Source organism: Triturus cristatus, chromosome 3_1 (genome assembly GCF_964204655.1).
Source record: "Triturus cristatus chromosome 3_1, aTriCri1.1, whole genome shotgun sequence".
Classification (NCBI taxonomy): domain Eukaryota; kingdom Metazoa; phylum Chordata; class Amphibia; order Caudata; family Salamandridae; genus Triturus; species Triturus cristatus.
Window position 1 is genome coordinate 130,600,466 of NC_140583.1, and position 13,420 is coordinate 130,613,885.

Below are 13,420 nucleotides of genomic sequence, written 5' to 3' on the forward strand. Positions count from 1 at the left end.
AGCGTTACAACAACCAAATGATGGACGGAATGCTGACAATGCAGACATTCTCCCCCAGTCAAGAGATCTGGGTTAAATCCATCGTTCTTTTGCCCATTACGCCACCCCAGTTCAGACATGGCCATATGCAAATCAGTCTTGACCCTGTGCCTCATGGGAACAGTCCAGCCCGAACTGCCAAGCCATGTCTTCCCTGGACCGGAATCAAGCATCCTAGGACCGGTTTCTGGCTATCAGCCGTCATCAGCCAGGATAGCTTGACTCCAGTGGCGTAGTGAGCACGGGTCCCACGTCTGGGAATACCCATCCCACTTAGGGCGAAAAGCGTTACAACAACCAAATGATGGACGGAATGCTGACAATGCAGACATTCTCCCCCAGTCAAGAGATCTGGGTTAAATCCATCGTTCTTTTGCCCACTACGCCACCCCAGTTCAGACATGGCCATATGCAAATCAGTCTTGACCCTGTGCCTCATGGGAACAGTCCAGCCCGAACTGCCAAGCCATGTCTTCCCTGGACCGGAATCAAGCATCCTAGGACCGGTTTCTGGCTATCAGCCGTCATCAGCCAGGATAGCTTGACTCCAGTGGCGTAGTGAGCACGGGTCCCACGTCTGGGAATACCCATCCCACTTAGGGCGAAAAGCGTTACAACAACCAAATGATGGACGGAATGCTGACAATGCAGACATTCTCCCCCAGTCAAGAGATCTGGGTTAAATCCATCGTTCTTTTGCCCACTACGCCACCCCAGTTCAGACATGGCCATATGCAAATCAGTCTTGACCCTGTGCCTCATGGGAACAGTCCAGCCCGAACTGCCAAGCCATGTCTTCCCTGGACCGGAATCAAGCATCCTAGGACCGGTTTCTGGCTATCAGCCGTCATCAGCCAGGATAGCTTGACTCCAGTGGCGTAGTGAGCACGGGTCCCACGTCTGGGAATACCCATCCCACTTAGGGCGAAAAGCGTTACAACAACCAAATGATGGACGGAATGCTGACAATGCAGACATTCTCCCCCAGTCAAGAGATCTGGGTTAAATCCATCGTTCTTTTGCCCACTACGCCACCCCAGTTCAGACATGGCCATATGCAAATCAGTCTTGACCCTGTGCCTCATGGGAACAGTCCAGCCCGAACTGCCAAGCCATGTCTTCCCTGGACCGGAATCAAGCATCCTAGGACCGGTTTCTGGCTATCAGCCGTCATCAGCCAGGATAGCTTGACTCCAGTGGCGTAGTGAGCACGGGTCCCACGTCTGGGAATACCCATCCCACTTAGGGCGAAAAGCGTTACAACAACCAAATGATGGACGGAATGCTGACAATGCAGACATTCTCCCCCAGTCAAGAGATCTGGGTTAAATCCATCGTTCTTTTGCCCACTACGCCACCCCAGTTCAGACATGGCCATATGCAAATCAGTCTTGACCCTGTGCCTCATGGGAACAGTCCAGCCCGAACTGCCAAGCCATGTCTTCCCTGGACCGGAATCAAGCATCCTAGGACCGGTTTCTGGCTATCAGCCGTCATCAGCCAGGATAGCTTGACTCCAGTGGCGTAGTGAGCACGGGTCCCACGTCTGGGAATACCCATCCCACTTAGGGCGAAAAGCGTTACAACAACCAAATGATGGACGGAATGCTGACAATGCAGACATTCTCCCCCAGTCAAGAGATCTGGGTTAAATCCATCGTTCTTTTGCCCACTACGCCACCCCAGTTCAGACATGGCCATATGCAAATCAGTCTTGACCCTGTGCCTCATGGGAACAGTCCAGCCCGAACTGCCAAGCCATGTCTTCCCTGGACCGGAATCAAGCATCCTAGGACCGGTTTCTGGCTATCAGCCGTCATCAGCCAGGATAGCTTGACTCCAGTGGCGTCAAAAGCGCCCGCAAAATGTACACGCCATTTGCCACCCCCTCCCTTATCCCACTTCCTGCTTGTCTTGTTTGACAGGCATCTTCACTTGCTTTTTCGAGTACCCTTGAAGGGAGTGATGCAACGTGTTGATAAAGTAACGTCTTGCGTAATTCGTGCTAGCACTGTCCTCCATCTGCCATAGGTCCCTTTGATGGTACTAAAGTGGTATTTTTCCAACACATTACAGCGTTGGTTTAGGCTTTTCTTTCATTGATTCAGTCCAGCTCTGGTCTCCAGCTATGCATGCTACTTACACTAACAAGCATTTGCAATGCAATAGGTCTCGCAGTTACACGAGTTAAATCTATTGGCATTGTAAATGGCAATGCCAATAGGCATTGTTATTTGCAATGTCAATAGCTCAAACTCGCGTAAATGCGAGACCTAATGCATTGCAAATGCTTGTTTTCTTCAAGAATAGTACTTGAGACATAGGTTGAAAGCTTCAATCATGTGTTGTGAACATGAAAGTGACAATGTAGAAAGAAACCAGGCTGGCTCGCGCCATAGTCTGCAGCGATCTTATCATGCACTATAAAAGTCTCCACAGGATATGGGCCCTAAACACTGTGAATTGCCCAAAATGACCATATGTTACAGTGACACCAACACTTTAATGGATGTTTTCCACTTTGAATTCTCCCAGCTCTGCCCAGAAGAGAAACATTTTCATTTCAAACTGATTTGCCCAACGCTTATCTATTCACTTTATTTCTAAATGGGAAATCGAGCTTTCCTACAATAATATTGAATGTGTGCAAACAACAGAAATAGATATGTTCCTAAAAAGCAGGACATAAATAAATGAAATAAATCTAATTTTAAGTCGTTCTTTAAGGATAAAAGCATATTTTGGAATTCATTTGCAAGAGTGCCTGTGTCAAACAGGAAGGCTTGATTACAAATGGCAGTACTTTCAGAACTTCGCCCACAACATGACTTGCTAATGATGAGAAAGTATTTTTGACTAGTGCTTGAGTTCATTTTTTGAGGTATGGAGCTAATACACACAAATCAAGTCGGGTACAAATGCAATTTCAAAGTGTTAGTCCATTAAAGTCAGATTGTTTGCCTTCAACAATGCCTGCTATCAGTGTCACTTGGCCTCGTGACAGTTTCCGGTTCATGAATGGTAGCAAACAGCTGTGTTAAGAGATATAGTGTTTGCATTAAATAATATATGATGTACAAGTACTGATTACAGATTATGCAACCCTCCTTATGTGTGGTCTGTGTGCAGGCACAGACGTATAGCATATTTAGTTTTAACCCCTTCAGTGCCACGCCCTTTCCCCCTCCTGTGCCGGGCGTTGCACTAGTGGGTGGGGTTCATGACGAGATAGTCTCGTCATGGGCACAGCGCAACCATGCTCCATGACGAGACTATCTCGTCATGGACACTGAAGAGGTTAAAAGCCACAATATTTTTTGCATTTTACAGTGGTAGTGACCTGCGCTTTAAGCATGCCACTGACACTGTCCCAGCCCATCCAGTACATCCAACGCAGTAACATGTATTTTATGTTATAAGGCACCACAGTTTTCTCCTTTTACAGTGGCAGTGAGTTGCACGTCAAGCAGGGTATGCCGTTCTACTAACAATGCCCCAGCCCTTTCAGTCTTTCCAACACATAATCCCAGTCCACATAATTCCAATACACTCAAAACTACATAATTACTATCCACATAATTCCATTGCACACCATGCCACATAATTCCATTACACACATTCACTCTACACCACACAATTCCCCAACAAACAATTCCAATCCAACCCACATAATTCCACTCCACACCACATACATCCACTCTACTCCATAACACATGGGTAAAATACATTTTCATTTACAATGCCAATAGCTCTAATTCTCACAAAAGCAAGACCTATTGGCATTGCACAAAATAAATTCAGCTTCTCAACATGCCACATAATTCCACACCATATAATACTACTCCACACCACTACTACTACACACCATACCACATAATACTACTCCAAACCATCCCACATATTTCCACATGATGCCAACAATTCAATGCCACACGATTTTACACCATACAACACAATTACATTCCACATAATATCACTCATTGCAGCATAATCAAACTCCACATAATTACAACCTACTCATAAATGCACCCCACATAAATGCACTCTATGCACATTCCAACAATCCACATAAATGCTCTCCACATCTTGACCTTGCTGGTAGATCGCTCCCCCACCACACAGCTCCGCCTGTCTGCGCCCGGACCGCGCCCAGCGCCAGAACCCCTGGTCCCCGCATCCGCCACGACGACCACCACCGCTACGATGCCAGCTCACTCCACGCTCTCAACCCCAGACGGACCCACACCTGCTTCAAGGACGCCCCGAAACGCACACACGGTCCCTTCACCTGCCGGAACTGCAGCTACACCAGCCTCAGAGCCGCCGAACAACCCGCCAAGAAAGACCTCAACCACCTCCGATGCATCCTACTGAACACCCGCTCCACACGCAAACACGCCGTCGAGCTCTGGGACCTGCTCGACACATCATCCCCGGACATCGCCTTCCTGACAGAGACCTGGTTGAACGAATCTTCCGCACCCGACATCGCCATAGCCATCCAGATGGCTACAAGATCACCCGCAGAGACCCCACCAACGGAGTCGGATGAGGAATAGCCATCGTCCACAAGAACAGCATCAGGGTCTCGACCAGCACAGACCCCTACTCCACCCTCAACACCGCCGAAAACATGCATTTCCAGATCCACACAGACCCCAACTCCACCCTCAGAAGCACCCTCATCTACAGACCCCACGGGCCCCAACCTCAGTTCGGCGACTCCATTTCCGACTTCATCAGCACGCACGCCCTGACCTCCACCGACTACATCCTCCTCGGAGACCTGAACTTTCACCTGGAGAACAACAACGACAGCAACTCGACAACCCTGATCGATAACCTCGCCAACCTCGGACTGAGGCAACTCGTCACAACGCCTACCCACTCCGCCGGCCACACGCTTGACCCCATCTTCTCTGCAAGCCCCCACGTCGCCTTCAGCCACACAACCGAACTCCTTTGTACCGACCACCGCTGCATCCACTTCTCCTTCCAGAAACCCACTCCACACCACCGCTCCCAACAGATCCTTCGTGGCGGCTGGAAAAAAATCACCAAAGACCAACTACACGCAAACCTCGCTCTCAGCCCACCCACCAATCCCTCCAACACCGACAACACTGCCCACAGCCTCAGACGCTGGATCGACGACTGCGCCAACACCCTCGCCCCGCTGAAGAAACCCCCCCAGAGAGACACCAGCAAGAGGGCCAGCTGGCTCACCCCAGAACTCCTCGCCTCCAAGCGAGCCTGCTGGAAACTAGAGAAGAAATGGCACAGCGAACAAACTCCGGACAGCCACGCAGCCCACAAGGACGCCACCTGCAACCACCATCACCTCATCAGGACTGCCAAGAGGACCTCCTTCAAAGACCGCCTCGACAACAATGCACACAATAGGAAGGAGCTCTTCAACATCGTAAAGGAACTCTCCAGCTCCAACACCAACAACATCCCGCCGTCGCAAGCCCCGCGCGACTCCCACAACACTTTCTTCCACTGCAAGATAGCAGACATCCACGACAGCTTCAACACCCAGACAGCCCCTACAGACAGCAACACAACAGACTCTCCGCACACCATCAACCACGACCACCTGCTAGCCTGGACCAGCGTGAGCATCGATGACACCATCAAGACCATGAGCACAATCCACTCCGGCTCCCCGTCAGACCCATTCCCGCACCACATCTTCAACAAAGCCAGCAGCTCCATCGCACCCCACCTGCGCAACATCATCAATCTCTCCCTCGAGACCGCGATCTTCCCAGAAACACGCCGAGATCAACGCCCTACTCAAAAAACCCAAGGCAGACCCTAGAGACCTCAAGAACTTCCGGCCCATCACGTTGCTCCAGTTCCCGGCCAAGGTCATCGAGAAGATCATCAACAGACAGCTAACTCCATACCTCGAAGAAAACAGAATCCTGGACCCCTCCCAGTCAGGGTTCCGCAGCAACCACAGCACCGAGACCACCCTCATCGCCGCCACCAGCGACATCGGGACACTGCTGGACAACAGTGAGACCGCGGCCCTCATCCTCCTGGACCTTTCCGCTGCCTTCGACACCGTCTGCCACCGCACACTACGCACACACCTCCACGCTGTAGGGATCCGAGACAAAGCCCTGGAATTAACCACCTCCTTCCTCTCTGGCAGAACCCAGAGTGTCTGCCTCCCCCCATTCCGATCCGAAGCCTCCGAGATCATCTGCAGCGTACCCCAGGGTTCCTCCCTCAGCCTGACACTGTTCAACATTTACATGGCCCCACTCGCACACGTCGCCCGACCTCAAAATAATCTCCTACACTGACGACACTCAACTGATCCTCTCCCTCACCAGGGACCCCATCACCGCCAAAGCCAACCTCCACGAAGGAATGAAGGCCGTCGCTGACTGGATGAAGACCAGCCGACTGAAGCTGAACACGGACAAAACGGAGTTCCTTATCCTCAGCTCCAACCCTTCAGCCTGGGACGACTCCTGGTGGTCGACGGCACTGGGGGCAGCTACGACACCCACCGACCACGCACGCAATCTGGGACTCATCCTCGACTCAACGCTCTCCATGACCAAGCAAGTCAATGCCGTCTCCTCCTCCTGCTTCAACACCCTCAGCATGCTCCGCAAGATCTACAGGTAGATCTCAACAGATACAAGAAGAACAGTCACCCAGGCCCTCGTCAGCAGCAGACTCGACTATGGAAATGCGGGGGCCCGACCAAGCTCATTAAATGACTGCAACGCATCTAAAACACCTTGGCATGACTGATCCTCGACGTACCATGCCACGGCCACATCACCCCCCCTCCTGAAAAACCTGCACTGGCTGCCCGTCAACAAGAGGATATCCTTCAAGCTCCTCATCCATGCACACAAGACACTCCACAAGACCGGCCCAGCCTACCTCAACAAACGGCTTTCCTTCTACATCCCCAACCGCCAGCTCCGCTCCGCCGACCTCGCACTCGCCACCGTCCCGTGCATCCGAAGAACAACCTCCGGTGGGAGGTCCTTCTCTCACCTCGCCGCCAAGACCTGGGGCACACTCCCACTGAGCCTACGACTGACCCAAGACCTGCTGACCTTCAGGAGGCGACTCAAGACCTGGCTGTTCGATCAGTAGCAGTTTTCTCCCCAGCGCCTTGAGACCCTCACGGCTATGTAGTGCGCTCTACAAATGTTGATTGATTGATTGACACAAACTTCTAATAAGCATACTTTCACTCAACCCCACAGATTACCAGGCACACAATTCAACTCGAAACAATTCCAATACACACCACATAATTCCACACCAAACAACATATTTCAAAAACACAATAAAATTCCACAACACACCATATACCCATAATACACACCACAAATTTCCACATCATGCCACAAAAAATGTAAAAGCACACCACATAAATGAACTCTACAAGATGCCTCTCCACAATACCATTCCACATAATAACCTCCATAACACACAATTTGACAAAATAAATTCAGTACACTTAATACCATTTAATTACTATCCACATAATGCGACAGCACACCATGCCACATATTTCAACTACATAATGCCACACCATACCACACAATTCCAAGACACACAATTGCACAACAAAAATTCTAATACAACCCATCTTTCCCACTCACTTCTACCAACCCTGTCATCTCTCTACTACACAACCACTGCCCCTCTTACTGCCACTACCCCCTCTCATCTTATAATCCCACTGCCCCCTGGGGAGACAAGTTCTTGCCTTAGGGGCCCCTCCCCAAATCCCTGGTGCTTAGTGTGTGAATTGCTCGCACATGACGCTCCCCATTCCGGAATAGCATTGGAAAAAAGAGTGTTTCCCCTTTCCAATGACACCCCTCCCACCCCAATCAGTGCTTGGGGGGGGCTAAGATATGTGCCCTCAAGCACTGATGCAGTGAAAGTAAATCAAGCCCTTCGGTTAATTTTACTTTCAATTGACTGTAATGAGGTAAGCACGCCCTGTGTGCTGATCGCCATTACAGTAATGGTAAAAGTAAGGCTCTGGCTGCTCAGGAAGCTCTCCTCGAGCAGCTCCAACTAAAAATGAAGTAAAGGAATCTCTCTGGTGCACAGCACCAGTGGGGCATCTATTTACCTTCCCAGTGATGGTCAAAGGCTGACACATGCACTGGATAATTGTTGACATCACATCCAAGAGGTTAAAAGGTCATGACGGTAGTTGTAAGAAAAGCTCTAACGGACAGCTCTGAGTGATTGTGAATGCATGATTTTGCTGTACTTTTTGTACATGTAGTGCCCCCCCATCCCCAGTGTCTTACTCAGTTTCCCTGGAAAAGTCTAGGCCACGGGTCTTAACTCCTTGACTTGTGTGGGCCCCTGCTTTATTTACTACTGGAAGCTGGCATGCCCCGTATGGACAGTTTTCTGTGATTTGAACCTCAAAACAATATACAAAGTTACAGAAACAAGTATACAACAAACAAATACACCAATGTTGATCCAATTATTTAGTTCACAAACATTTATCATCACACTGTGGAAATGGTATCTTCTTTGGAATTTACTTAACCACAGTTACATTTGCAGACTCAAGTCTTGGCATCTGATGGTGCTAGGATCTATAGGATTTGTTCTCTTTTTTACTTTCATGATTGTTAATAACACATTATTTACAATCACAAAAGGTAAGGTATTTAAAATGAAGATGAACACATTTCTACAGAAATACAATTGATGTACCCTCAACCGTTAGAATGTCAATTGGACATCAGCATCAAGTCTATGGGTTGATATGGAAAATAATGTATAAGTACAGAAAGAAGTCTTACAGCGGTATTCTTTTCGGTACTCTTACAATCCTTTGTAAATCATACCGAAACGTCCAACTCCTTATCAATAACAGTGCAAAGGGGCCCTGTCCTTTCTATTTGAACTAAATGTATATGAATCTATTTTCTGAATATCAAACATATAAATGGTGATGGGAGGAATGCATACAATAGATCTAACCACTGGCAATCGCTCGGCGTAGCATTCTAACCTGTCATTGCCATCTCAGGTTGGACTCATCCATATGTAAATCACTCTTGACCCGGCTTCAATGGGGACAGTCCAGCCTGTACTCCCAAGCCAGGTCCTCCCTGAACCGGCACACAAGTAACCTAGGATTGGTTTCACACCAATTGGTGCCTGTCCAGAATATTCCTATTTCCTTGACATCTTAAAGGTTTTGGGGCCAATGCACCAACGTATGTAACATTTGTAAAAGAGCATTACATGAGTGCTCCTGTATGTACTCCAAAATGCCTTTGTAGATAGGCCCCAGCATTTTGCTAAAGATGGTTTTGCCTTATATATTTCACCATGCAAGCATTGCAACTGTTTTAGGTAATTGTATGTAAGATTTGCCTAGAATCCTGGAGTTGGATGTTATTTTGAGATCCTGTCAAACACGCTTACAAATGCAAAAATATTATCTAAAAAAGGGTTGTAAAGAAAATAATAAAAACAATGACTCCCTCATCAAGGAAGATTTCTCTCATGGTGTGGGGGCATTTACAAGTTTTTATTGCCCCTTAGCGAAAGGTTTTACCTGGCTGGGATTGACAGTAAAAACTAGACATTTGACTGCTCACTCTAAATCGGGCGGGCAGTCAAATAGCCAAGCCTCCAGTGGCCCTTACCCTGTCGGGCTGTCAGAGGTGTATTTCAGGGACAGGGTATACTTCAGTTCTGCATGACTCTAAATGAGGTGGGTTGCACTTCAGTATGGCAGAGAGGGTACTCCATTGTCTTTGGGAGGGAGTACCCTTGATGCTAGACTCTGAATCAGACCCAAGTTGTAAGTTTCTTCCAGGTTATCATTATTGGTGTCTGTTGCATTTTTACCCAACCCCCAGATGTACTACAATTCAGACATACTTTACTCATGACTTAGCGCTAGGAGTTTCCCAAAATGTGCAGCACTACCGTTTCTCTCGATTGTGCTCTTTAGTACATGGGTTTTGTGGGCCCTGTGTTTATCTGCAGAGCACACTCTTTCCCTCTGTCCACCCTCGCCTCAGCTGTGGCCATAAGATAGAAGTAAGATGATTAGATAGGGGGAAACATCCTGATTACCATCTCCATTTGCATCCACGCTCTGAAAGATCCTTTCGCAGACCTCGTCTGCAGTCAGCGCCTGGACGTCTGGGTCTTTCCGCCAGCCTTTCTTCACATTGAAAATGGCCTGCAGGAGAAAAGGACTACAGGGTGACCACACACAATATCAGCTTGGACAGCTAAAAGAAAACAGAAAGAGGTCAGGTTTGCATAGCCGTTTGCATGTCTGAGTATTCAAATGTGTTTGTTTTTTCTCATAATATGCTCATGCATAACGAATGTCCTCCCAGGGCAGGGAGTGGATGTTCCAGGGCGACAATACCTTGTGAGTTTCGGCAACCTGACAATCTACGAGTTTTTTTTTGCCATTTTCACCTAGTGTCCAGAGGCATTAGAGGGCTTTATAGGAGCACTAGCTTACATTCCACAAGGCATTTTTTTGGGGTACAGGAGAACCTGATTCTATGGCAGGACCGGAGGCTCCGATTATGCTTTTCTTCCTTCGCTTTAATATCAATGACAAACATGCAGCAGCCAGAAAAGCATTAAAAAGTGACTTTTTCTTTCAAAACATCCAGAAAACAACCTCTGGTCACAACGCAAAACAATCCACATTTTTTTGTCTCGTAAACATCAACTCCCATCAGTCCATGGGATAACACAGTAACCAAGTCCTTCTACACTGTCCATAAATCCTAGAAAGTTCCTTCATTCTGTGAAGCCCTCCTCTTTCTTCGCTGCTGCGCAGCCAGTTAAGTCCCTTCCTTTTTTCTGGGGAATTATGTGCTTGGTGCTCAGGACTTGATAACGCTTTGGTGGTGGTGGGCCTTGGTTTAAGGGACACGAGTGTTTCGCAATTATTGTTGGCGTTTGTTTGTTTGCTGTACAGAGTCCCTTACGGCGGCGGAAGCATTTCAACTCGCTCCTTTCGCGGCCGGCCCACCTGCGGCGGCCTTTGTTGTCCGCCAGGGGGAGCCCGTGTGTCTCGTTGCTCTCGCAGCACGGCTTTCTCTTCAAAGGGAGCCGCGCTGGGAGAGTAGAGTCTGCCGGAGCCTGTCCCCCTGCCGCCATACCAGAACCTTCTCCGAGGTCCGTATTTTGTCCCGAAATTCAATATATTACGCCCCACCAGGGGTCCATATGTTCCACGGAGGTTGCTGAGCTTCCTTAATTGCCTGATGGCAGGTTTGTGCACTGTTTGGTCGTAGCGCGCTGAGTGGCGGTGTGGCCTGGACAGCATCTGAGGGCCTGCGCGCTTGGGGTGTTGTGTGCCACCCACAGCGGCTGGGCTGCAGTTTGAGTCTTGCAGTTCTTTGAGCTGCCCAAAATTGATCTGGCGCTGCCGGTCCACGTCTATTCCTACTAAAGACTTGGTCTGTAGTGGCTGATACCCCTATTGGCCTTGACCTTGGCGATTGCCTACCTGTCACGAAGTTCTCCACTTCTCCGGTATTGAAGCACTCCCTAGTGGATATCTGAGGGCAGGATGGAGCAGGGGAGCTATTATAAGGAAGAAGAGGCAGCACAGTACGTACCTCTGGATGATGATTTCTTTGAGGTGGTAGATAGCTCTATCTTCAGGTGTGTGAATGAAATGGTAGCCCCTATGGAGGAGTGCCTGTCTAACCACATTGTGGCGGAATGCGCTAGGTTGGCACAGGCTCATCTGGGGGCCGTTCACCCCGCGCCAGGCCCGTTACCTGAAGAGGGGGGCCAGCCCCCCAAGAAAGTACATAGGGAGGGCGGCGCAGAAGAGGCACAAGGGGTGGACAAGGACGCCTTTAAACGCTTGCGGAATGCTTTCTTGGCTAAGTCTGGTCCCCCTCCTTCCGCGCCTCCCCCACCGCCGGAACCCGCAGTTTCTACCGCCCCTTCTTCCCCGTCCCAGGCCGGAGGTTCTCCGGTAGATACTGACGATGAGGAGGGGTCTTCGCGTTCTTGGCGTCCGGCCAGTTCCACGGTCACATTGCCCCAGGATGACACAGGTATGCTGGACCCAGATGAGATTATGCATCCGCGCTCTGCAGCCTGGGCACCGGGGGACAAGGTGGCCAAGTTCGTGGCGGGACGCCTCCGCAAGCCTCTCGAGAAAGAAGCACGGGGATGTCTCAGAGCGGAGTGTCCACGCCCCACTTTCGAGGGGAAGGTAGCCCTGACGCCCGAGTTAGATTTGAAAATGGCTACCTTCCTTGCTAAATATGTGAAAGACTCCCGCAAGGGAATAGATCGATCCTGGCGATCCTGCCAGGATAAGCTCTTGGATGCCATAGGTCCAATGACCAAAATTTTAGATATGGCGGAGGAAGCAAAAGTTACGGGTTCTACCATATCCCCCGAGGTGCTGTCTAACTGGGCGCAAAGGGCGATAATCTTCATGGGGAATGCAAACTGCGCCCTATCAACAGAACGCCGGCGTTCGTTGTTGATCAAACTCGACCCAAAATTGGGCGACTTAGCATCTTCCGAGGCCGGCGCTGTGGCTCAAGGGGGCCTCTTCGGGGACCCTTTCGTAAAGGAATTGGGAAAGTTCGTAGCCACTTCCACTTCATTAGACAAGGCCCAATCCAGCATTAAAAGAGTTTTTCAAACTCATTTTTCCCAAGGGGCCAGTCGCGGTAGGGGCCCCGCGACTGGCAGACTGGTAACAGGGGACAAGGTTCCAGGCGAGGGCATACAACTCCTCGGCCAATTACAACAACTTCTACCCTACCAGAGGTCAACGTTTCCGGGGCCGCGGTGGCTTCAAGAACAACTCCGGCGGTGGCCAACCAAGCGGTAAGTGTCATGCAGGCGGAGCAAGTGCGTGTCGGGGGTCGTTTAGCGGCCTTTCAGGATGCTTGGGCACAGCTGACGTCAGATGCTTCGGTCTTGCAGACCGTAAAGGCCTTTCACGTGGAATTTTACGATCAGCCGGTTCAGGGAGACCTCCCAAGGCCCATTTCTTTTTCCATCCACGATGCTCAGCTAAATGACGAGGAGGTGTCCGCTCTGCTCAGGAAAGGAGCCATCTGTCGATCAACTCTGCACCCCAACGGGTTCCTCAGCAATATCTTTTTGGTGGAAAAGACAGACGGGGGCCGGCATCTGGTGATCAACCTCAAAGAGTTTAACGGGTGGTTGGTCTACCGGCATTTCAAGATGGAGGGGATCCATCTCCTACGGGATGTACTCCTGCCACACAATTGGATGGTCAGGCTGGACCTCAAGAATGCGTATCTGGTGGTTCCAATCCATCGTCCCCATCACCGTTTTCTCCAGTTTCTCTGGTGGGGCCAGGTGTACGAGT

At 49.8% G+C, this 13,420-nt stretch overlaps 1 protein-coding gene and 1 long non-coding RNA gene across 2 annotated transcripts in view; one reads left to right on the top strand and one right to left on the bottom strand.

Annotated features, from left to right (window-relative positions):
* LOC146859822 (guanylyl cyclase-activating protein 2-like) overlaps positions 1-13,420 on the bottom strand; it is a 61,484-nt gene that overhangs the window by 32,646 nt on the left and 15,418 nt on the right. Inside the window, exon 3 of the mRNA XM_085646295.1 lies at positions 10,153-10,261. Within this exon, the coding sequence (XP_085502421.1) occupies positions 10,153-10,261 (109 nt within the window). The remainder of the gene's footprint in view (positions 1-10,152; positions 10,262-13,420) is intronic.
* The window catches only part of LOC146859823 (uncharacterized), a 69,742-nt gene continuing 66,595 nt past the window's right edge, over positions 10,274-13,420 (top strand). Inside the window, exon 1 of the long non-coding RNA XR_014979057.1 lies at positions 10,274-10,333. This is a non-coding gene — a long non-coding RNA (uncharacterized LOC146859823). The remainder of the gene's footprint in view (positions 10,334-13,420) is intronic.